Source organism: Heteronotia binoei, chromosome 10 (genome assembly GCF_032191835.1).
Source record: "Heteronotia binoei isolate CCM8104 ecotype False Entrance Well chromosome 10, APGP_CSIRO_Hbin_v1, whole genome shotgun sequence".
In the NCBI taxonomy this organism is placed as follows: domain Eukaryota; kingdom Metazoa; phylum Chordata; class Lepidosauria; order Squamata; family Gekkonidae; genus Heteronotia; species Heteronotia binoei.
The window spans coordinates 94,867,352-94,892,711 of record NC_083232.1 but is presented as its reverse complement, the minus strand read 5'-3'; the positions used below and the strand labels follow the sequence as shown (position 1 = coordinate 94,892,711).

Below are 25,360 nucleotides of genomic sequence, written 5' to 3'. Positions count from 1 at the left end.
CGGTGATTCGGTGGAAAAGCGCAACAGCAGACCGGTATCCACACTGTTTCCCAGCAAGCTTATTTAGGCGCTTATATAATAACGAGATGGTGATACAAACACAGGTTACACTTCGAGTCATGCATCAGTGCTGGCGTTCTGGATGCATCAATGCTGGCGTTCTCGGAGCCTTATAGAGCTTGTGCTTACCTGCAAATGTGCTCTGCTTTTTTTGGGTCTGCATGCATTGTGACTGTTTTTACAGCGTATAAAATATGAGCATGCAATTTATGCACTTAGAAGCACTTTAGTAAGTTGTTCAAAATATATAATTTTTTTTTTGCAGTAACTGGCCGTGAGCTTTGCTTGTTATTGTTGTACTACACGGTCTCCTCTTGTGTAAGTCAACATGCCCATCTTCAGAGTCAAATGTGCAGAGTTTTAAGCGGAGGCTGAGGTGAAAGAAGTTGAAAGAACTGTCCCATCTGCCGTTGCTAGCATAGATTAGAAACGCACACAAAAACGCTGTGTATACTATATTTTCAATAATTATATTATAATCACTCAATGCAGCACTGACTCGTAATTACTCTTATTCATAATTCATATAACTTTTCAGTCCAACTCACAGTCCAAATTCATAAACCAAATAAATTGGAAATCCCAGTCCTGGATGCTTGAAGAAAGGTACCATTCTCCTGCTGTACCTTCAGCTTTCAGACGCAGGTGGCACCGTGAAGACGTGTAATGTTTCTTAAAGGCAGCAGTCCGCTATTCAACCGGTGCGGCGACATGATTCCGGCTATTCTCGTGTTTCGTTTCCCACTTCCACGGGCCGTGACAGTTACTAGTAACCCGTGCTAAGGCAACCGCTCTCAAACGCTACAGCTCATTAATCACAATAGCACGAATAGGTTCTACATATTGCTAGCACAGAGGCAGCTCTCCATGGAGTTAGCATCTGTTACACCAGACAGCCCTTTGTTTTAAAAGAACAATGCCTTCTCCAAGCCGGCCCATGGGGTGGTGGGGGCTTCAAGAGCCGCACAAGATGTGTGAAAGAGCCACATGTGGCTCCCGAGCCGCAGTTGGGCCACCCCTGCTAAGACACCAATACCTTGAATTGGACCCAGAACAGATAAGATCCTGATGACTGGGCCTTGACAACAAGTGGGCTTACTGCATTTTGCAGCAGCCAAAGCTTCTGGATAGTCTTCAAGGGCAGCCCCATGTACTGCGCATTACAACAAATCGATAAGATTTCGCTGAAAGCTGGTCTCACTTCCCATTGATATCTGGGAAACCCCTTGTAACAGCTGCGCATCCCGGAATATTTACAGATGGGGCACTATTTTTTTTTAAAAAAAAAAATTCTAGAGCCAATCTCAAGAATGCAGCAGCAGCCTTGCAGGCATGGAAACAATCACATCTGTATGTTGGCTTGAAAGCAGGAAGTTCACAGAGCAAGCTTGCTGGACAGGAAGGGAGACCAATGCGATAGCAGGTGACGCTATCAATGCAATGCAAGTACTTCTACTTGGAAGCAACTGACTTCCATCAAGAAGTCTCAGCTCCTATTCACCTTGCACAGAATTTCAGCCGGCCTGATGGCAGAAACTGCAACACAAGCTTAGGAAACTGTCAACGCCAGGCATTAAATTCAGGCTCAGGCGATCCAGCACTCCACCCACCCAGAATTAAAATTCTGACCCACCAAAATATGTCCAGTTTGCTGCAGCTGAAGGCACTGAGGTTACAAGGCAGTTTAAAAAGAACTAGTTTTCCCTGACATACTAGGATTCTAAGAATTCTAAGCTGGAAAAAGCTGTGGCTCAGTGGCAGAGCATCTGCTTGGCATGCAGTAAAGTCCCACGTTCAATACTCAGCATCCCCAGGTAAAAGGATTCAGGAGGAGGTGATGTGAAAGACAGCTTGATTCAGGAGAGCTGCTTTTTTTTGTAGCAGGAACTCCTTTGCATATTAGGCCACACACCCCTGATATAGCCAATCCTCCAAGAGCTGACAGGGCTCTTCTTAAAAGGCCTACTATAAGCTCATGGAGGATTGGCTACTTCAGGGGTATGTGACCTTATATGCAAAGGCATTCCTGCTACAAAAAAAAAAGCCCTACTGGATAGACACTACTGACCATGATGCACTGCAAGTCTGATTCAGGGCAACTGTATGCGTTCAGCCATCCAACTTTACATTTACACATCCCAGGCCAACAGAGTTAGTTCTAAACCTGGATTCCTGAGCTGTGGTCCAGGTGTAGAGAGAGGAGCAAGTCACGCACACTAACCCAGTGACAAGCCAGGTTCATTGTGCCCAATGAGGCTTAATGGCTGCTTGATGGGGTATCTTCACTGTGGCCAGAAGCACGGAGAAGTTTAATTCAATGGGAGACGCAAGGCAAACTCAACGCCTACCTTTTTCGCTGATCAACTGCCGTGCAACTTCCTGCTGGAACTTTTCTAAGCTCTCCGTGTCGTCTTTCATATGGAAGAGTATCAGGAAAGGGAGACCTTCTTCTGTCAGTTCCTATGCAGAGAGAAAAATAAGGCACAGAGCAAACTTCAGGTTTCTGCCAGGTATTACTTGTGCTCAGTTTGGAGTGCTCAGAGAGCCAGTTTGGTGTAGTGGTTAAGTGTGCAGACTCTTATCTGGGAGAACCGGGTTTGATTCCCCACTCCTCCACTTGCACCTGCTGGAATGGCCTCGGGTCAGCCATAGCTCTGGCAGAGGTTGTCCTTGAAAGGGCAGCTGCTGTGAGAGCTCTCTCCAGCCTCACCCACCTCACAGGGTGTCTGTTGTGGGGGAGGAAGGGAAAGGAGATTGTGAGCCGCTCTGAGACTGCTGGAATGACCTTGGGTCAGCCATAGCTCTGGCAGAGGTTGTCCTAAAAAGGGCAGCTGCTGTGAGAGTCCTCTCAGCCCCACCCACCTCACAGGGTGTCTGTTGTGGGGGAGGGAGATAAAGGAGATTGTGAGCCGCTCTGAGACTCTTCGGAGTGGAGGGCAGGATATAAATCCAATATCTTCATCTACCTCACAGGGTGTCTGTTGTGGGGAGGAAGGTAAAGGAGATTGTGAGCCGCTCTGAGACTCTTCGGAGTGGAGGGCAGGATACAAATCCAATATCTTCATCTACCTCACAGGGTGTTTGTTGTGGGGGAGGAAGGTAAAGGAGATTGTGAGCCGCTCTGAGACTCTCCGGAGTGGAGGGCGGGATATAAATCCAGTATCTTCATCTACCTCACAGGGTGTCTGTTGTGGGGGAGGAAGGTAATGGAGATTGTGAGCCGCTCTGAGACTCTTGAATGGAGGGCGGGATATAAATCCAATATCTTCATCTACCTCACAGGGTGTCTGTTGTGGGGGAGGAAAGTAAAGGAGATTGTGAGCCGCTCTGAGACTCTTCGGAGTGGAGGGCGGGATATAAATCCAATATCTTCATCTACCTCACAGGGTGTCTGCTGTGGGGGAGGAAGGTAAAGGAGATTGTGAGCCGCTCTGAGACTCTTTGGAGTGGAGGGCGGGATATAAATCCAATATCTTCATCTACCTCACAGGGTGTCTGTTGTGGGGGAGGAAGGGAAAGGAGATTGTGAGCCGCTCTGAGACTCTTTGGAGTGGAGGGCGGGATATAAATCCAATATCTTCATCTACCTCACAGGGTGTCTGTTGTGGGGGAGGAAGGTAAAGGAGATTGTGAGCCGCTCTGAGACTCTTCGGAGTGGAGGGCAGGATATAAATCTAATATCTTCTTCTACCTCACAGGGTGTCTGTTGTGGGGGAGAAAGGTAAAGGAGATTGTGAGCCGCTCTGAGACTCTTTGGAGTGGAGGGCGGGATATAAATCCAATATCTTCATCTACCTCACAGGGTGTCTGTTGTGGGGGAGGAAGGTAAAGGAGATTGTGAGCCGCTCTGAGACTCTTCGGAGTGGAGGGCAGGATATAAATCTAATATCTTCTTCTACCTCACAGGGTGTCTGTTGTGGGGGAGAAAGGTAAAGGGCGGGATATAAATCCAATATCTTCATCTACCTCACAGGGTGTCTGTTGTGGGGGAGGGAGATAAAGGAGATTGTGAGCCGCTCTGAGACTCTAGAGTGGAGGGCGGGATATAAATCCAATGTCTTCTCATGGTTTTCGGAACAGACCGCAGGACCTTTGTACTGATCAACTTTGTGCCTGTTCTTGGATACTTTCCTAAGACAACTGACTAAGGATAGATTTCTCTAGTTTCAATGAACTTGTAACACTTCAGTCTTTGTTTTAACCAAACATTCTCCACCCAAAACAACAAATTTAAAAAAAAACCCATCTCGGAACAATTTTTAGAAGTCTGATTAAGTTCTTCCGATGAGGTGGAGGAAACCCACCTGAATGTTAGTGCAAAGAGGCAACGTCAGAGGAAAGGCCTCAGCCTCTATGCCTTGTTGTTGGTCCTTCAGAGGAACTGGTTGGCCACTATGTGAGACAGGAAACTGGGCTAGATGGGCCACTGTTCTGATCCAGCAGGGTGGTTCTTCTTATCAGGTGTGAACCAGAAACTAGAAAGTTCACCTGTTACAACCCACCAGGCATTGAAAATGATGTTTTATACTTGATTCTAGTGGTTTAATCAGAAAACATATCCTGCAGAACACCAAAGCAATGGAGAGCAGAAGATTCAAGAACCCTCTGAGAGGCAAACCACGCAATGATATGGCTGGTTTGGGTGTGAGCTTCTCCAAAAGATACAGCGCAAGTATTGAATTACATAGCACCTTAAAGACCAACAAATTTCCCACAGAGTACAAGCTTTCATGAGGCAAAGCCCACTCTGTCAGATATAAACAGGAATGAAGATCCACCAGCCCTTATATCCAGGTCAGAAGATGGGAGGGGTGTTAAGAAGAAGGGCCAATTGGAGTCAGGATTGGAGGTACAATGCAAATATATCAAAGATTTCAGGTTTACACGGCTGGTAACATCATTAGGGTTTGTAGAATCTTTCGGGATCAAGTGCCATGTTCTACTGGAGAAAGTTTTCCTTCCAGACGTTTCGTTCTCAGCTGCGGAGAACATCCTCAGTGGCGTTGCAGCCGGAGCAGGCGCTCAGACCTTCTTGGCTGCTGTGCATTGAGTGGGGCCAGGGCTGCTGGAGAGCTGCTATTTCTAGGCTGGAGGGGGTGTGGTGAGAGGGCAATTGGTTTGTGGATGTGCCCATTGTTTGGTGGGGCTTCCTGGAAGGGTAGTGATAAGGAAACTGGCTGTTGAATGTGACCATTGTTCTGTGTTAATTGCTGGGAAGGTTGGAAAGGGTTTGAAGATAAGGAAGATGGTTGTTGACTGTGCTGATTGTTCTGTGGAATTTGCTGGCTGTTCTGAGACTTTCTGCAATTTATAGTCTGTAGGGTGTTTTGCAGAGCTGGGTACCAAGATTGGTGGATGAAAATGCCTTCTTCCTTTCTGTTAAAATTGTGCAAATATAGTTTGCTTAAAGCTGGAAGATAGGCACAGAGGTGGAAAATGCAGAAATTTGCAATGAGTGAGTGAATGAATGAATTAGTGAATAAGTGAACAAATGTTTTTATTTGCAGTCAAAGACCACTAACAAGGAGCAGGGCTTTTTTGTAGAAAAAGCGCAACAGGAACTCATTTGCATAACAGCCCACACCCCATGACCTCACCGTTGTTTCGCACATGGCTTTTTTGTAGGAAAAACCTAGCAGGAATTCATTTGCATATTAGGCCACACCCCCTGACATCAAGCCAGTCAGAACTGTGTCCCTGCTCAAAAAAGCCCTACGTAAGAGTACATTCTTATTAAAACTGAGGAGATTTAATTCCTGCACAAAACATATGTATACACATAAAACCTTAAAAACCATTTATAAGATGTAACAACCCCAAAATCTAAGGTAAGTCTAAAATGTCTAATATATATAAAATATATCATATAAGCAAAAAACTATACATGCTCATGATCATGCTTCATATTGCGAAATTTTACCAAGTGGAATTTGGCAACTTGCCTGGAGATGGACAGGTTTCTTACCTGTAACTGGTGATCTTCGAGTGGTCATCTGTGCAATCACACATATGGGTAATCCGCAGGATTGGCCCCGACCTCGGAGAGTTCAAAGCAATCTTGATCGTAGATCTGGCGCGCCTCCCACTTGTCCTGGGAGGAGACAGCTACTGCGCATGCCTGGACAAGGGGGAGGTGCTTAGCCACTCAGTTTCTTCCCGCCGCCGGATAGGTGGAAATAACTGTGCTTACTAGCTTCCAGCAGCGGGGAAGGCTGGGTGGGTCTGTGTGATTGCACAGATGACCACTCGAAGATCACCAGTTACAGGTAAGAAACCTGTCCATCTTCTTCGTGGTCTCTGTGCATTCACACATATGGGTGATTAGCGAGCCATTTCTTCGGAGGTGGGTGCTGGACCTGTAAGAACATGAAGGGTTAGAGCGTAACGTAATGATAGTGGTACTCACAGTGGTTAGTCGATTGTTGGACAGGAGCAGCAAGGTCGTAAACCAGGGTTGGCGCGGCCACCATGGAGTTATGAGGATGCAGTTTGTGTGGTCTACCTGAATCTTCTGTAGAACTCTGGTGATAAGTGGAATGGGCGGAAAGAGGTAGTGGAGTGTTCCTTTCCAAGTTTGTATGAAGGCATCCCCCCTGGAGAGGTGGGATGGAGGACCTCTCATGTAGAAGCGGGTGCATTGGGCATTTGACGGTGAAGCAAATACATCTATCTTCGGTTGTCCGAAGATGCTGAATATCTGTCTGATGTATCGGCTGTTGATAGACCACTCGTGGTTGTTGGTGGAGTGGCGGCTCAGGGCGTCTGCCTGGGTGTTCTCGGCCCCTGGTAGGTGTACGGCCGTGAGGAAGATGCCCTGGCTTATGCTCCAATGCCACAGGGCTAGGGCTCTCTTGCAGAGTCTGACGGAGGCGGTGCCGCCCTGCCTGTTGATGTAAAAGACTGTGGCGATGTTGTCGGAGGTGATCTGGACGTGCTGGTTCCTTAGCGATGGGAGGAAGGACCGCAAAGCCTTGTGCACTGCGATGAGCTCCAGGCAGTTTATGTGGAGAGAGCGTTCGTAGTCTGTCCACTGGCCCTGCACCGTGAGGTCTTCCAAGTGGGCTCCCCATCCCCAGTTGGAGGCATCTGTGGTTACAATCACCGAGGGCGGTGTCTGCTTGAATGGCATGCCCTTGTAGAGGTGACGTTCCTTGGTCCACCATTTGAGGGATGGTACAATGTGTAGTGGAAGGGTGAGCAGTGTGGATTGATGTTGTGTGTGAGGGCGGAAAGTTCTTACGAACCACATTTGGAGGGGACGCATGTGCAGCTTCGCAAACCGCAGAACTGCTGTGGTTGCTGCCATGAGGCCTAGCATTCTCTGGAAGGTGAGCGCTGTTTGGGAGCGCTGGGCGATGATAGTGTTGGCCAGTGACATTATGGCGAGTGCCCTGTCCTGAGGTAGGAAAGCCGTTTGCGAGAGCGTGGAGATGTCTGCTCCTATGAATTGGATCCTCTGGGTAGGGACTAGTTTGGATTTTGAGAGGTTGACTAGGAGGCCTAAGGTGGCCAGGGTGGAGAGGGTGGTCGAGACGTCCAGTTGTAGTTGCTCCCTGGAATGGGCGACGATCAGCCAGTCGTCTATGTACGGGAAGATTGATATCTGCTGCTGGCGTAATGTGGCTGCTACTACTGCCATGCACTTGGTGAAGACCCTTGGTGCTGTGGAGAGACCGAAGGGAAGGGAGCAGAACTGGAAGTGCTGCTTCCCTATGGCGAACCTGAGGAATCTTCTGTGATGATGGTTGATTGTAATGTGGAAGTAGGCGTCCTGGAGGTCTATGGACGCCATCCATGCTCGTTCTGGGATGAGCGGGAGGATTGCCTGAAGCGTGACCATACGGAATTTCTTGTAGGTTATGTGTAGGTTGAGTTTGCGGAGGTCGAGAATGGGTCGGAGTCCTCCGTCCTTTTTTGGCACCAGGAAGTACCGGGAGTAGAAGCCGGTGCGATGGTATTGGGGTGGGACTGGTTCTATCGCGCCTTTGTCCAGCAGAGACGCGATTTCCGTCTGCAGGGGTGCGGACGGGGGTGTGGTGAGGAACCGGTGGTGCTTTGGAGTGGACGTAAACTCTATTAGGTAGCCTCTTTGAATGATGGCGAGGACCCAGGCGTCCGATGTTATGGTCCTCCAGGCAGTGTAGAATGGTTGTAGTCGTGTTGATGGGTTTGGCTGATGGAGGGAGACTGGACGGCTCGGGGCAGGGAGGTCAGAGAGACGGTTTGGGTGTGGTTGAAGGTTTCTTGGTTGTTTGGCGTCTGTGTTGAAAGGAAGGTTTGGACTGCGGTGGTTTGCGCTTCCATGGTTCCTGTTGCCGTGGGGATCTGTTCCCTTTGTATTGGTTGGACCTCCAGTTCCTTTGTCGATTGGTTTGGGTCAGAGGTTGGGAGACTCCCAGTCGTCTTGCCCTCTTCCTGCCATCGTCTACAGATGTGAGGATGTCATCTGTAGAGGAGCTAAACAGGCCAAGGCCATCAAAGGGCAAATCTTCAACTTTGTATTTGATGTCTGGTTGGAGGGAGGAGGACCTGAGCCACGCGTGTCTGCGGAGTGCTATGGCTGAGGCCAAGGTTCTGGAGGAACACTGTGCAGCGTGACGGGCAGTGTTGATTTGCTGTTTGGTTACTCTGGCCATCTCCTGCAGGGTGGTGGTGGCTGACTTTTGGGATGCCTCGGGCAGGGATGGTACCAATGCGGCGAGGGAGGTGGTCAGGTTGTGGGTGTATGCGGAGAAGCATGCCATGTAGTTGAGGATTTTGGTTGTGGCTGTAGTGAGGGCGTAAATCTTTCTTCCGATCGTGTCGAGTTTTTTGCCCTCCCGTTCTGGTGGTACCGGGTGTCTAGTCTGCTTCGACTTCGAGGACGAATGTACAATGATCGAGTTCGGAGCCGGGTGGGTGAACAGGAACTTGGAATCAGGTGCGTGTATCTTGTACAGCGCTTCAACCCTCTTGGATGTTGGCGGTACCGATGCCGGTTTGTCCCATGCTTCTTTGAGTGTTTCTAGTAGAACGGGGAGCATTGGGAGAGAAGAGCTGGATGGAAGATCCGCGTGGACTAGATCAAAAACGACGTCCGAGACTCTGGGAGCGTCTGTATTGAGCTTTAGATTTAGCGAGCTTGCCATGTTTGCTACAAGGTCGAGGTAGGATCTTGGGCCTTCAGACGGTGATAAGTCTGCTGGCTTGGCTATGTCGGAGTCTGGGGATTGTAGGTCCGAACCCGAAGAGTGGTCGGAGTCGGAGAGTTCCTCCTCGGATCCGTCGTCGGTTCCTTGAGGTAGGTCGGGCTGAGGTGTTGTCTTGGGAGCCGTGTGTAGGGATTCTAGTGGTGACGGGAGCTTCGGTTCGGCGCCGAGGTCCGTAGGGTCGTCATGGTGGTGAAGCGATTCGATCGATGCAGTTTGGAGTCTGTGTGTGCGATCTCGGTAGCGCGGAGACTCTTGGTAGCTGTGGTAATGGCGATCGTGGGATGGTGATCGTCGGTGCCGTCTTCGGTGCCGTGGGGATGGAGACCTAGATCTCGATGGAGAGTAATAGTAGTGTCTCCCCCTGCGGTGGCTGCGAGAGCGTCGGCGGCTGCGGGACCTGGTGCGGCGGCGACTGCGGGACCTGGTGCGGCGGCGACTGCGGGACCTGGTACGGCGGCGACTGCGGGACCTGGTGTGTCGGCGACTGCGGGACCTGGTGCGTCTGCGACTGTGAGATCGAGGTCTAGTCAGGGGATCTCTCGGGGTCGAGGGTTCTCTGGTGAGCGCGTGGGCGTCTATCGGCTGTGAGAGATCTATGAATTTAGTGGGGTCGAGAGTGTGGGTCCTAACGGATGCGGTAGAGTGCGTATCCAGCAGCTGGTCTGGTGGGGAATTCGGAATGGACGGCGACTTTGATGAGATGCGGATGATTTCCAACGGAGTGATTGACGGTGTTGCCGTCGACTTCGACGTCGGAGTCTTCGGCATCGATCCGGAGGCAGTGGCGGTCGGGTTCGGGGCCTTCGGTTTGGTGGTCGGGTTCGAGGCCGAGTCGAGAGGGCGGGTCTTATGCTTTTTTGAGCTAGTGCTACCCGTCGGGTCCGAGTGGGCGGAATCGGAGCGGCGGCGCTTTTTGGGGTCGTCCGACTTCTTAGAGTGCTTGCCGGTCTTAGGCTTACAGGGAGTCTGTGCCACGGAAGCTGCCGACTGCGCCTCTCCCACGAGGTGTGGGGAAGATGGCGCGGGTTGTTGTTGTCCGCCACGCGGCATGGCCGGTCGGAGTGAGGTTTCCATGAGGTGGCTCTTGAGTCTCGCGGCGCGGTTCTTGCGGGCCTGTTTACCAAATTGGCTGCAGTGCACGCAGGAGTCTGGACGGTGTGCCTCTCCAAGGCAGAACAGGCAAAGAGAGTGGCCGTCGGACGAGGGGATTTTGGATGAGCAGCTGGTACAGCGTTTAAAGATTATCTTGTCCCTTCCTTCCATCCGCCCGGGAGGGGGGGGGGGGAGGGAGGGGGAAAGTCCAGAAAGATAGTAAGAGGAGGCTTTTTTTTTTTTTTTTTTTTTATACGATACCAGGAGAAGTAGAAGATGAAGAATTGAAGCGAAGAGAAGGTAGTTGTTGGAGATTGCAATGAAGAAGTTGGAGATCAACGAGGAAGGTGCGATCCGGTCGGCGGTAAGGAAGAAACTGAGTGGCTAAGCACCTCCCCCTTGTCCAGGCATGCGCAGTAGCTGTCTCCTCCCAGGACAAGTGGGAGGCGCGCCAGATCTACGATCAAGATTGCTTTGAACTCTCCGAGGTCGGGGCCAATCCTGCGGATTACCCATATGTGTGAATGCACAGAGACCACGAAGAAGATAGTAGGATTTTCATTAATTAGAAGTCTCTCCAGGCATTCCTTATCTGCATCCACCATTGGTCTGTTTAGAAATGGGGAAGTAAACTTATATCCCTACGAACTTGATGGAATGGGCACCAAAAGAACATATGGTCCGTCGATTCCACTTTTTCAATAGGACATGAACAATATCTGCCTTCATATGGAATCTTCCTGTATTTCCCATCTAGAACCCTAATAACAAATGAGTTTGACACGCCTGGTTTAGACTGCTAAATTGGCCTCTAAAAGGGCATCAGTGGTCATAGGTTATCCAGTGCCTGCCTGTAACACACGTAGTTGATCTTTATGTGTCTCAAAGTATAGTTTAAATTATTCCCAACCTTCTGCCTCCACCGCCAGAAACACAACTCTAACCTTTATTAAGCAGCCACCCACTAAATGAAACCCTCAGGGGGAATAGCAATTACGGAGTAATTATTTCTGTCGAGCAAAACTATCACAGTCAGGCAGTAAGGGAGGCAACAAAGAAAAAATCCCTCTCCATATACTTCCCCTTTCTCAGTGCAGCACACAAGCTTCTTGCCCCCATGTGTGAACCAGGTAACACTCCAGTAAAAACTGGAAAGGAGTCGTGACTCAGTGGTAAAGCCCAAGTGTTGCAAGCAACAAGTTCAAGGTACAGCCACAGGCATTTTCAGCTAAAAGGACCCTAGATAACTAGTTGAGACAAAAATCTCCACTGGAGTCCTTTGGCTGCAGCTGCAAAAGAAAAGGGGGGGGCTGCCCCCCCCAATGATCGGGGGCATCATTACACAAAGAACAAAAGAAGTACCCAAATGATGGGTTGAAATCTCTCGGTATATATCTAAAACGCTACTCGAAAAATACATCCTAACTCTTTGAAATCGTTTTGTAAAGCACAAAGAACGAACACCATATTGGTGGGGGGACATGCATCACATTTCTAGCAGGCAGAAATATCCAACTTCGGCAGTGATTGAACTGAATGGATGCTGGAAAGCCCTAAGTTTTGAGAACAAACGTTGCTAAGAAAAATGCCCATCTGGAATGACCTGTGATTGAAGTGCTTGGCTAAGTAAACAGGAGTAGCGGACAGCACGAACAGTTACAGAACTTTACACAGATAAGTGCTGGTTTCTAAGGCTCAGAATTTGACTGGGCTGTGGGAAAAGTACACTGAAAATTCATCAAGAAGTCCTAAAAGGCTAAATACCTGGCATCTTCTACATAGCAAAATGCAAATGATGGGGGAGGCGGGGAAGAGGCACTTGACACCATTGACAAAATGTTGCAAAGAATACATAGTTTTGTTGCCCAAAGTGCATGATTTGTGCTCCCCCAAGACTTGGAAGGGCTTCCCGTGATGAGAGTCAAAAGATTTCAGAAATGATGCCTAGCATTTGTACCGGGTCAGCAACAGTATTATGTTTCATTATTCAGTTTTCTGTGTGTTTTCTCCTTTTTACCACGTTTTTTCTCAAATAAGACAAGCAAACCCCAATGGAACATCAGGCTGAGAAGAGTTCAGAGGAATCATACCGAGACACTGCGCAGATCACTTATTTTGTTTTTTCCGTAATGTCTTCATTAGTTGTTCCTCACATTGTTCAGCGCATCCACCAGACACCGCTCCCCCTTTTATCACCTAAACATCAGTTTGCAGGCCCGATGCTGAATTAAATTGCCATCTTTTACATTCCCAACTGGTTAAAGAAATCTTGAACTCTTCACCATCTGCTTGGAGATGGTGGAAAGTACTTTCAAGCTGCGGCCCAGTTTATGGTGACCTCACGGGATTTTCAAAGCAAGAGACGTTCAGAGGCGACCTGCCATCGCTTGCCTCTGCACAGCAGCTATGGACTTCCTTCCTGGTTTCCCGTCCAAGTGCGGACCAGGCTTGACCCTGCTTAGCTTCCAAGAGCTGACAAGATTCAACAAGGCTCGTTTGTGAGGGAAAATACAATGGACTCTAGAGACTCGGGGTGAGTGCCCTGCACCCACCCAAGTGACGGCATTCACTCCCCTCCACCTCCAGGAGAGGTGAATGAATGTCTGTCATCTGGAGAGCATAATTCTGAGTGATCTCCAGCCCTCACCTGGATATTGGCAAAAATACTTCCCTGAGAGGCTGGTTTGGAGGGTGGAATCTATGGCATTGTACCCGTCTGAGATCCCACCCCCTCCTGGCTGGTTTAGAGGGTGGAACCCATGGCATTGTACCTGACTGAGGTCCCACCCCTCCTCAAACTCCTAAAGGCCAGCAGGAGGACAATATACAAAATCTAAAACTCGACAGAATATAATTTCTACATGCATACAGACCATTTCAAACATCAGTCCTTTCTCAAGGGTATACGTATTCCACTGAGCTGGCTCCTGAAGATCTGCAATCGCTTCCCTGTAGGACCTGGACAATATTTCTAATAGTGCAATTTATCAAAATTTTCACTACGGAAGACAATCTTATTCTCCTTATTTTAGCATGGTGGACCGCCACAATGCCTTACCAGCAATCATTTCAAGTAACAGAGAAGGTTTTTTTTGCGCCTGTGGGCACCTTTGGAATTTTAACACAGTGTGGAGGGCACAGCCACAAAATGGCTGCATCAAAATAGCTATCACAGGAGGTGGAGGCAGCCAGAAAAATGGCTGCTTCAGTCACACGGTGAATGACAATCCTTGTGCTGTGGTGACAGCTGATGCCCAATAAACATTTTAAAAAGTCTGCACAGCCAATCAAATCTCCAATAGCCAATCAAAAGTCCTCCTGGGTAAAAACTGCACCTGGCCCCGCCCACTTTCTCAAAACACCTGGTGAGCACAGGGGAGGGTGTTGGTGGCCAATACGGCAATCATGGACGCCAGGTTGGGGAGCCACGACTTTGACAGATGAATAAATGAAAACTCACCTCTCCGTTCTCAAATGTAATTTCACGAACAAGAGGGACACATTTATCTTGAGTCCATGCATAAACCAAGTCAAAATTTGTCAGAGAACCCAAGTAGACCATATCTGGAGCATTTTCCTGTTTAAAGAAAGTTTCAATTATCCACAAGTAAAAGGACCAACAGGTTTGGGGGGGTTTTGAGTCAATTAACAGCCAAGCTACACACTGTGCGCGCAAAGTGTTGTCAAGTCACAGCTGAATTACTGCAACCCGCTAGGGTTCACAAGGCAAGAGATGTCCAGAGGTGGGTTGCCATTGCCTGCCTCTGCAGAGCGACCCTGGACTTCCCTGGTGGTTTCTCATCCAAGTACCAACCAGGGTTGATCCTGCTTAGCTTCCAAGATCTGACGGGACTGGGCTAGACCGGGTCATCCAGGTCAGAGCAAACTACACATTACACCTGCTATAAGAATGCCAAAAACACATTGACTTGAGATGAGTTCTTCCCCCCCCCCCCCAAATTCAGGTGTAACCTCTTAGCAGTTCTACATAATGCAGCATCACCAAATTGAGAGTTTTTATGCACACCCAAGAGACAGCATACAGCACACAATAAAGGCAGGGCAATTCACAACACAGCGATACCGTCTCACATGCTGACAACTCCTGCACTTTAGAACTGCAAAATGGTGCTCACCCTTGGGTAATTTTCAGAAGTACAAAAGAATATATGGAAGCAGGATTGAGAATTTTTTCTGCTTAATCTTAAAAAAACAACAACCAAAATACCCCCAAGAAATAAAACACTGTTTAAAGTTGCAACCCAGAAAACACTGAACTCAGTATGAAGAGTACAAATAGCATAAGGAAGAGCCAGTTTGGTGTAGTGGTTAAGTGTGCGGACTCTGATCTGGGAGAACCGGGTTTGATTCCCCACTCCTCCACTCGCAGCTGCTGGAATGGCCTTGGGTCAGCCATAGCTCTGGCAGAGGTTGTCCTTGAAAGGGCAGCTGCTGTGAGAGCCCTCTCAGCCGCACCTGCCTCACAGGGTGTCTGTTGTGGGGGAGGAAGGGAAAGGAGATTGTGAGCTGCTCTGAGACTCTTCGGAGTGGAGGGCGGGATATAAATCCAATATCTTCATCTACCTCATGGGGTGTCCGTTGTGGGGGAGGAAGGGAAAGGAGATTGTGAGCCGCTCTGAGACTCTTCGGAGTGGAGGGCGGGATATAAATCCCATATCTTCATCTACCTCACAGGGTGTCTGTTGTGGGGGAGGAAGGGAAAGGCGATTGTGAGCCGCTCTGAGACTCTTCGGAGTGGAGGTTGGGATATAAATCCAATATCTTCATCTACCTCACAGGGTGTCTGTTGTGGGGGAGGAAGGTAAAGGAGATTGTGAGCCACTCTGAGATTCTTCGGAGTGGAGGGCGGGATATAAATCCAATATCTTCATCTACCTCACCCTGTTGTGGGGGAGGAAGGGAAAGGAGATTGTGAGCCGCTCTGAGACTCTTCGGAGTGGAGGGCGGGATATAAATCCAATATCTTCATCTACCTCACAGGGTGTCTGTTGTGGGGGAGGAAGGTAAAGGAGATTGTGAGCCGCTCTGAGACTCTTCGGAGTGGAGGGCGGGATATAAATCCAATATCATCATCATCTTCTTCATAACTGCTTTCAGGATTAGGCCAATCTATTTTAAGAGTAATGGGTCTTATTTAAAAGGAGAAAAAAAAAATAATGGGGGAAAGTTCAACTCACCCCTGGCGGTTTGTAGATTACATTGTCCCCAGTAAATCTTTCTGGTTTGGAAACGGACCTAAAACAGCATGCAAAGAGTTATTTTACCACTGAAGTTAAGCACTGCGTTTATCAAGCAGGCTTTAAAAGGAATAATGGGTACGGGGTGCAGCACTATACAATTCAGGTCCGCATGCACAGGGTTATACTGCCAGGGACCCAATCCTTCCAAGTATCTATGGGTTAACCTAAAAATACTTCTTCAATTGTATGCTTGGCGCTTACTAAACAAAGCGTTCAAGGCAACTCATCTGAAGGGAGAGCATCTTTAACAAAGATTATGGCGAACCAAGTTAGAATCCAGGGGCACCTTTAAGACCAACAAAGTTTTATTAAAGGCATAAGCTTCTGTGCGCATGCACACTTTTACAGATATGTTGAAATTTCCCCCTAGAATTAAACTCAAACAAACGGTGACCATATAAACTAAGTTTGTTATTCCAGTTTGGACTTTCCACCTGTTAAATACTTTTATTATAAGTACATTAAGAAGAGCCCATCTAGTCCAGCATCCTATTTCACACAGAGGTCAACTTGTTACTCTGGATGGCCAACAACAGGGCAGAGAGGCCAAGGCCTTCCCTTGATGTTGCGTCTTGGCTCTGGGGTTCAGAAACTTGGTGCCTCTGAATGTGCAGGTTCCCTTAGTGCCTCTAAATGTGCAGGTCACCACAGCTGGTAGCCACTGACAGACGCATCCTCCAGGATTTCATCTCATCTCCTTTTAAAGTTGTTACCGTGCTGTATACTAATTTGCTGCTCATCCTCTATATATATTTATGAACTGGAAACTGACATTTCAATGTATCTGAAGAGGTGCGTGTGCACACGAGAGCTTATACCTTGAATAAAACTTTTGTCTTAAAGGTGCCACTGGATTCAAACTTTGTTATGGTGCTCCAGACCAACACGGCTACCTAGCTGTATCTAGCTGAATCTATGCAATTTGGGCCTGTATCAACAGAAGTATAATGCTCAGATCACATGAAGTGATGGTGTCGCTTTACTCTGCTCTGGTAAGACCTCACCTGGAGTCTTGTGTTCAGTTTTGGGCACCACATTTTAAGAAGGATTTAGACAAGCTGGAACTGGTCCAGAGGAGGGCAACAAAGATGGTGAGGGGTCTCGAGAACAAGTCCTATGAAGAAAGGTTGAAGGAGCTGGGGATGTTTAGCCTGGAGAGGAGGCGGCTGAGAGGTGATGTGATCACCATCTTCAAGTACTTGGAGGGCTATCATCTAAAGGATGGTGCAGAATTGTTTTCTGTGGCCCCAGGAGGTAGGACCAGAACCAGTGGGTTGAAATTGAATCAAAAGAGTTTCTGGTTCAACATTAGGAAGAACTTCCTGACCATTAGAGCAGTTCCTCAGTGGAACAGGCTTCCTCCTTGGGAGGTGGTGGGCTCTCCTTCCTTGGAGGTTTTTAAACAGAGGCTAGATAGCCATCTGACAGCAATGAGGATCCTGTGAATTTAGGGGGAGGTGTTTGTGAGTTTCCTGCATTGTGCAGGGGATTGGACTAGATGACTCTGGAGGTCCCTTCCAACTCTATGATTCTACCTTCAAAGTTTATGGAGGAAACTCACTCACTCCATCCACCCATCCTCATACAGCTATAGCCTTAAGCAGAAAATAAAAAAGCAAAATAAAATAAACCATTGTTTGATTTGATATTCTTCTGCTGTTTAATTATTGCCCTAGCTGATCCCATTTTATTATAGGCCTGGCAGCAGAATTTCCAGCACTTTGGAAAGGGAACACGGAATAAAGGAAACTCAGCTTCTGAAAGTGCGTGAGTTCCATGGATCAAAACTAGGCTTGCCAATCCCCAGGTCCCAGCGGGGGTTCTTCCGCTTTCCCAGGCTCCTTCCTGCCCCCAGTCAGCTGGCCGGCGGGGGGAAGCCCTGCCCCCAAAGCCACCATGTGACTCCCCCCCCCCCCCCCCCGGAGGCTCCAGTCTCCGATTGGAAAGGCTTCCTCTTGGGATGGGGTGTCTGTGTTACTTTTAAAAAGCTGGCAGAACTCGTGAGTAGAGAGCCCAATCCCTCGCTTCAGAAACGGGCAGGGGGGGGGGCGGGGAGGGGAACGTCTGCTGAGCACTTCATTATTCCCTATGTGGAGATCGATTCTCATAGGGTATAATGGGGAATTGATCTGGAGGTTTCGGGGGCTCTGGGGGAGCTGTTTTTTGAAGTAGAGGCACCACATTTTCAGTATAGTATCTAGTGCCTCTCACCAAAGTACCCCCCAAGTTTCAAAACGATTGGACCAGGGGGTCCAATTCTATGAGCCCCAAAAGAAGGTGCCCCTATCTTTCATTATTTCCTATGGAAGGAAGACATTTAAAAAGGTGTGCTGTCCCTTTAAATGTGATGGCCAGAACTCCCTTGGAGTTCAATTATGCTTGTCACACCCTTGCTCCTGGCTCCACCCCCAAAGTCTCCTGGCTCCACCTCTAAAGTCCCCAGGTATTTCTTGAATTAGACTTGGCAACCCTAATCAAAACTGTGGTTAATACAAATTGGTTCTTGTTATTGCAGAACAAACACCTTACCCAAATGCAGCAAGAAAGACACAATCATCGTGCAAAATATTTGCTACTCTTTCGAAGGTCCTGTAGTTGTCTGAATCTTTTTGTTCAAAGTATCCAACAATGCTTCTTTTGCTGCGCTGTAAAATAAACAAATGAATAAATTTAATTTATCAATAACGATTAACCAAAGAGATTTCTGTTCTGCCCGCAGTCCTTCAGACATGGCAACAAGTATCACCAGCCTGTACTCCCAGATGGCAGAGGGTATATATACTAGATACAGGGCTGAAATTTCAGGGAACATAGTATATTCCTTGTAAAGGGGACGTGTCTAAAGAGGAAATACAGTGATAGATAGCATCTTGATTTTTAAAATGCCAATTCCATCCCCCCCTCAAAAAAAGATAGTTCATGCACCTTCTTAAATAGCAAGAACCTGAGTTACACATGTAAGTTATTCAATATAACATGATCACGCGATCTAAAAAACAATAAGACTCACATCATGAGAGTTAATTTCTTCCAAACTGAGTACTTCTTTAATGGGATCGCTCTTCTGTTGCCGTATATAATCTGCTATTGCTGTCACTGATCTTTGACCCCGATATTCTCTCTTCATCATCATTCCATTCCGGAACAATTTTAAAGTTGGATACTTGCTTATCCGGTACCTTTGGGCTATGTCCGCTGAAAAACAAAAACTGTGCATCAGAATGTATATACCAAATAATACGTTAACGCCGGCACACAGAGGTTTCGTCTTAAAATCGTAATAATTGTAGACCCTCTACATCTTTTAACTAACAGCACATCAGATAAAATTATCTCTACAGTAGGGGTGTCTAGATTTTTTCTAGTTAGATAGAGTTTATTTACAGCGAAAGCCAACATCTTAAACAGAAGGGATAACTATACATATCCATAAGAACTTTCTGCAAGCTGTATGCCTTTTAACATCAGGGTTGAGAGCCAATCTGGTGTAGTGGTTAGGTACACGGACTCTTATCTGGGAGAATGTCCTGGCCCCACTGATGGACCTCCTGATGGCACCTGGGTTTTTTGGCCACTGTGTGACACAGAGGGTTGGACTGGATGGGCCACTGGCCTAATCCAACATGGCTTCTCTTATGTTCTCAATATTTTTAAACAGAATGCCTAGAATGATGAAGAACTATCATCAGAGTTACGCATGACCTCATTCTGTGGCTGGCCCATCATCTTTTAACTAACAGCACATCAGATAAAATTATCTCTACAGTAGGGGTGTCTAGATTTTTTCTAGATAGATTTTATTTACAGCGAAAACCAACATCTTAAACAAAAGGGATAACTATACATATCCATAAGAACTATCTGCAAGCTGTATGCCTTTAAACATCAGGGTTGAGAACCAGTTTGGTGTAGTGGTTAGGGTACACTGACTCTTATCTGGGAGAACCGGGTTTGATTCCCCACTCCTCCACTTGCAGCTGCTGGAATGGCCTTGGGTCAGCCATAGCTATTGCAAGAGTTGTCCTTGAAAGGGCAGCTGCTGGGAGAGTCCTCTCAGTCCCACCCACCTCACAGGTTGTCTGTTGTGGCGGGAGAAGATAAAGGAGATTGTAAGCCGCTCTTAGTCTCTGATTCACAGAGAAGGGTGGGGTATAAATCTGCAGTCTTCTTCTTGTTCAAGATCCCATATATTAGTTCTGTATGACACATCTCAACAGGCAATAATCCTTAGTAAAACGGCATGTTTCTAACATGAAAAGTCATTGTTAAATACAATTTTTAAAAAATCATGCCATAATTATAACTTAATTCCAATATCAGATCAGTGATATGCTTCTTCTTTGTATAAGATGGTATAAAGTTTACCAAGCGTAACATTCCATTGTTCAAAAGTGTCCAGCTATAGATCTCCTATTAAAATACTGTGCAGCTGAATTTAGAGGCAGAACCTTGCTCCCACTGGCTATTTAGAAAAAAAATATGCAACATATTTTTAACACCCACTTGTCCTTGTTCAAGTACCTCATTCTATTAATTGAGTTTTGACTGCAGTAAATTACTACTTAAAGTAATTTGACCAATTAGCTAAATGAACAGGCAATCACTTACATTTAAAACAGGTGATGCACCTAATTTCAACAACCTTAATTTTTCTTAAAGATGTCTCATCTTACAGTAAATTCTGATATGACTGTATGACGGCACCACTATTCATACTACAGATATATAGCAAAAAAGTTACTGTTTGCTATGCTTCGCTTATCCCCATTGCCAGATGTAATCAGATTCTTACAGCGTTTTCCCACAGAGCTTACCGCGGAGCGACGTCCCTCTTCACCACGCAGCGTCTGCGCGGATTTCCCACCAACCGCTCCGCAGAACCAGGAAGAGCCGTGGCTTCTGCGTCGCTAACGTAAACTGGTTTTTAGCGGTTTATATTTGCGATGCAAAAGGCCCGGCACTTCCTGGTTCTGCAGAGCGGTTGGTGGGAAATCCGCGCAGATGCTGCGCGGTGAAGAGGGACGTCACTCCGCGGTAAGCTCTGTGGGAAAACACCCTTAAAGTAGTTTAAACCATCTTCTGCTATAAGAAGAAGAAGATGATGATGATATTGGATTTATATCCCGCCCTCCACTCCGAAGAGTCTCAGAGAGGCTCACAATCTCCTTTCCCTTCCTCCCCCACAACAGACACCCTGTGAGGTGGGTGGGGCTGGAGAGGGCTCTCACAGCAGCTGCCCTTTCAAGGACAACCTCTGCCAGAGCTATGGCTGACCCAAGGCTATTCCAGCAACTGCAAGTGGAGGAGTGGGGAATCAAACCCGGTTCTCCCAGATAAGAGTCCGCACACTTAACCACTACACCAAACTGGCTCTCCTATAAATGTGTCAAGAGACCAACGAGACATATACGGCTGGCAGGAAGAAAAGGCTTTTGTGCCCAATTCCAGTACAAGGCGGTGGGGAATTAGATTAGGGGAGCCAACTACCAGGAGGTGGTGGCTGCAGCTCTCCTGGGATTACAACTGATCACCAGGAAAAGATCTCAATGTCCCCTGGAGAAAATGGCTGCTTTGGAAAGTGGACTCTATGGAATTGTACCAGGGGTGGCCAAACTGTGGCTCAGGAGCCACATGGGGCTCTTTCACACTTATTGTGTGGCTCTTGAAGCTTCCACCACCCCGTTGGCTGACTTAAAAAAGGCATTTCTCTCACTTCTCCGAGCCAAGGCAGCTGGCGGCATGGAGAATGCATTTTAAAGTTAAAGTTGCTTTCTTTCCACCTCTCCCTCTCTCCTTCCAGCTATTTGCCTGCCAGCCTCCCTGTCTTGCGGCTCTCAAACATCTGATGTTCCTGTCTTGCGGCTCTCAATCATCTGACGTTTATTCTGTGTGGCTCCTACGTTAGGCAAGTCTGGCCACCCCTGAGTACCCTACTGTACTCGTCGCCCTCCCTGAACTCTTGCACTCCCCCCCCCTTGAACTCCTGCCGTCCTCAGGCTCCACCCCAAAAATCTCCAGTATTCCCAACTCAGAGCTGGCAACCCTTGAATAAGATGCAAAGGAAGACACTAACTTCTCATTTATGATATATGAATAGTTACAGTAAAATCTTGATATGGCTAGACCCACTGTGAAAGTGAATTCTTTTTGGTCAGGTACTGTTAGGTAACTGGCACTGTCAAGTAAAGTTTCCGTTCTTGTTTTCTATTTAGATACTGGCTGAATGCTCAGCATGTTTTTAACGATCCGGTTAGAAATAATTTAATATTAATGGTTTACACAGCTAACTTTCCTTGTGAGAAAGTTGTTTTTTTTTTAAAAAAATTAAATGATGAATCAAACAATGAAAAGTCCTAATAAAATATTAAGGAAAATAAAACAACAGAACAGGAAAAAAACAACCTCACAGAATAGAAACAATTGCTCTTTGGGTAGCAATAAGAAGGATGAAAAAACCCCCCCAAAGGTATAAAGGCTGTTTTTCTGAAACGGATGTTGCATGCACAGTCACACCTATGCAGCCAGACAAAGCAGCCTCCTGAACTATTTATCTTTTATGTATTTTTGTCATTCGTAGTCCACATTTCTCACTGAAACTCAAGGTGGGTTACGTAATGCAAGTCAGTCCACATCAGCAGGATGAAATGACATCTAATGCACAATGCAATAGGACTAGGACCACAAAAACCGAAACAAGGAAGAAACACTAACCATGACTTCTTATAAGCAATGCAAGAAACGATATTATGCAGCGAGAGAAACATAAAAACATACAGCAACAGATAATACACATTAGTAGTATAGCCCACAATCCCATTCTCTCTGTGGAAGCATTTTCCTGCATCACTCTATTATAATGCAGCCCTGTTTGACTGCAAAAATGCCTTCTGGAAGAGGTCTTTTTTATACAGACTGTAGAAAGCCATGAAGGAGACGAATGCAGATTTATACCCCGCCCTTCTCTCTGAATCAGAGCCTCGGAGCAGCTTACAATCTCCTATTATCTTCTCCCTCCACAACAGCCTGAGAGGGCTCTCACAGCAGCTGCCCTTTCAAGGACAACCTCTGCCAGAGCTATGGCTGACCCAAGGCCATTCCAGCAGCTGCCAGGGAAGGAGTGGGGAATCAAACCTGGTTCTCCCAGATAAGAGTCTGCGCACTTAACCATTACACCAAACTGGCTCTCAAACACGTGGGAGCCTTCTTGACCTTGTCAGGCAGGCTATTCTATATGGTGGGGGCCACTACAGAGAACGCAAATGTGCAGGCAAGTTGCTGACCTGCCTATTTGGAGGTGGGACCTGTGGAAGGCTTTGTTCAGATGAGTGACGTTGTCGAGGCAAGGTGTGAAAGGAGAGGCAGTCCTGCAGATATGAGGCCCAAGCCCATGAAGGTTTCCCGAAGGGATGGCTGGTATCTTGAACTGAACCCAGTAATGAATGGGCAGCCAGCAGAGTGACCAACAGAGTCTTACTGAGAATGTAAGCTTTCGTGTGCTAAAAGCACACTTCATCGGACAATAGTATGGGATGGAATTAGCAGTCCTACATATATAGAGAGTGGGCAGTTAATTAGTATGCAAAATAGTGAAAATATTTTTAGCAGATTAAAAGAATGACAACCTGGGGTCCGGTGGCTGTCAGTTTGTGTTAACTGGGTGGAAAAAAACAGCAAAGGCGGTAAACGTCCGAATTGGAGACTGATGTCAATGTCCTTCGGTCTCTTAATTTTTGATCTCTGGATAGAGAGAGCTCATAGTATTCAATGAAACTTTCCGAGTTTTCCTCCGCAGATTCGATGCACTTTCTGCCCCACCAGCTCTGGATCTTTTCTTCCAGCCAGCAAGTTTGGATAATAAGTAGCTTACTGCCCATGTGCGAGTGCATACGTCACAGTGGTTTAAAGGAGGGGTGAACAAGTTACCCCCAAATCAGGACGGTATGCAACATTTGAAAAGCTCTGAGAACCCTGCATGCTCCGCCTCAAGAAGATGATGTATCCTTCTAGGTGCAGAAATGCATTTTGGATTTAAGAGCTGGATATGTCCAGATGAAAGGTGGCCAAACTGTGGCTCGGGAGCCACATGTGGCTGTTTCACACATACTGTGTGGCTCTTGAAGCACCCCCACCCCATCAGCCAGCTTGGAGAAGGCATTTGTCTCTTTAAATCACTTCTCCAAGCCAAGCCAACTGGTGGTTTGGAGAATGCATTTAAAGTTAAAGTTGCTTTCTTTCCACCTCTCCATCCCCCCTTCCCCCATCTATTTGCCTTCCTTCCTTCCTTCCTTGCAGCTCTCAAACATCTGACGCTCATGTCCTGTGGCTCTCAAACATCTGATGTTTATTCTATGTGGCTCTTACGTTAACCAAATTTGGCCGCCCCTGGTCTAGATCATGCTCGCATTTGTTCTAAAAGCGAAAATATTTCATAGGAATTTTCTTCGGTATTCCAGAATTCTACCAGAAAGACTGAGAAAAAAAATTTTCAGGAGGAAAAAGTGCCCCATCACCCCCACGGTCTTCCCATCTCTACAGGTACATTTCCCTGGGGGCAAGTGAGAGGTGAACTAGGCTATCAGCAGCCACGTTGGTAACAACAACCTTCCCCAGAGATGGTCGTAAGAACATAAGAACATAAGAGAAGCCATGTTAGATTAGGCCAATGGCCCATCCAGTCCAACACTCTGTGTCACACAGCGGCAAAAAATTTTATATATACACACACACTGTGGCTAATACCCACTGATGGACCTCTGCTCCATATTTTTATCTAAACCCCTCTTGAAGGTGGCCATGCTTGTGGCCGCCACCACCTCCTGTGGCAGTGAATTCCACATGTTAATCACCCTTTGGGTGAAGAAGTACTTCCTTTTATCCGTTTTAACCTGGCTGCTCAGCAATTTCATCGAATGCCCACGAGTTCTTGGGCAGGTCAGGGCAGATACTGTGAGCTTGCATTCACAGCTATGAGATTTCACCGTTACGTTTATTTATGTGAATGCAGGGGCCAGCCAGCATTGCTCCCATATTCAGGAAAAAGTCCCATGAAACAGACAAACTGCTCCAGGTCTTCACAAATCACACAGAATATCCAAAATGCTATCCAGTGAAGACAGGTTGAGCAGGAAAGCGAGCCTCCACAAGCACCGTCTGCATTTGGCAAAACACCTCCCACAAAAAATATAAAAAATGCAAGAACACGAAATGCTGTTTGAACTCATTCCCAAAGTCAAATACAGTACATTTTAAATGGTTTCATTAAACCCTGACACTGGATACAAGTGCAGCCAACACAATCAGAGCTACCACAGTATAGCTTAAAAATTGAAAATAGAAAAAGTGCAAACAGACAATGTTATGACTGTTTTATTCATCAACAACATTTGTTATAGTTCATCAAATTTAAAATATTCCCAGGCACTCGCTGCTCACTTGCAAATCAATAATTTTTTTTTACCGGCGTAGTCGAAATGGGCAGAACTGACATACTTAATACTGCCAGCAATACATCACGAATCTTCAGGGTAGGGGGAGCAAACCGTGGGCTCCGCACTCGGGTTACAACTGAGCAAGTCCCTCTATATGTGTATATAAGAGTAGATGTGCACAACTGAACATCTCAGGGGTGTCAAACATGTGGCCCGGGGGCCAAATCAGGCCCCCAGAGGGCTCCTATCAGCTCCGCCCCCCCAGCAACTGGCTGCCATCTGCTTCCTTCTCCCTCTCTCTTGCTTCCTTCTGCAGCACACAACAAAA

The 25,360-nt window shown here is 47.1% G+C and overlaps 1 protein-coding gene across 1 annotated transcript in view; it reads right to left on the bottom strand.

Annotated features, from left to right (window-relative positions):
* ERP44 (endoplasmic reticulum protein 44) overlaps positions 1-25,360 on the bottom strand; it is a 77,707-nt gene that overhangs the window by 10,873 nt on the left and 41,474 nt on the right. Inside the window, exons 5-9 of the mRNA XM_060247799.1 lie at positions 18,615-18,799; positions 18,134-18,249; positions 15,542-15,599; positions 13,804-13,920; positions 2,409-2,520 (exon numbers count right to left, since the gene is read on the bottom strand). Coding sequence (XP_060103782.1) covers positions 2,409-2,520; positions 13,804-13,920; positions 15,542-15,599; positions 18,134-18,249; positions 18,615-18,799 — 588 coding nt within the window. The remainder of the gene's footprint in view (positions 1-2,408; positions 2,521-13,803; positions 13,921-15,541; positions 15,600-18,133; positions 18,250-18,614; positions 18,800-25,360) is intronic.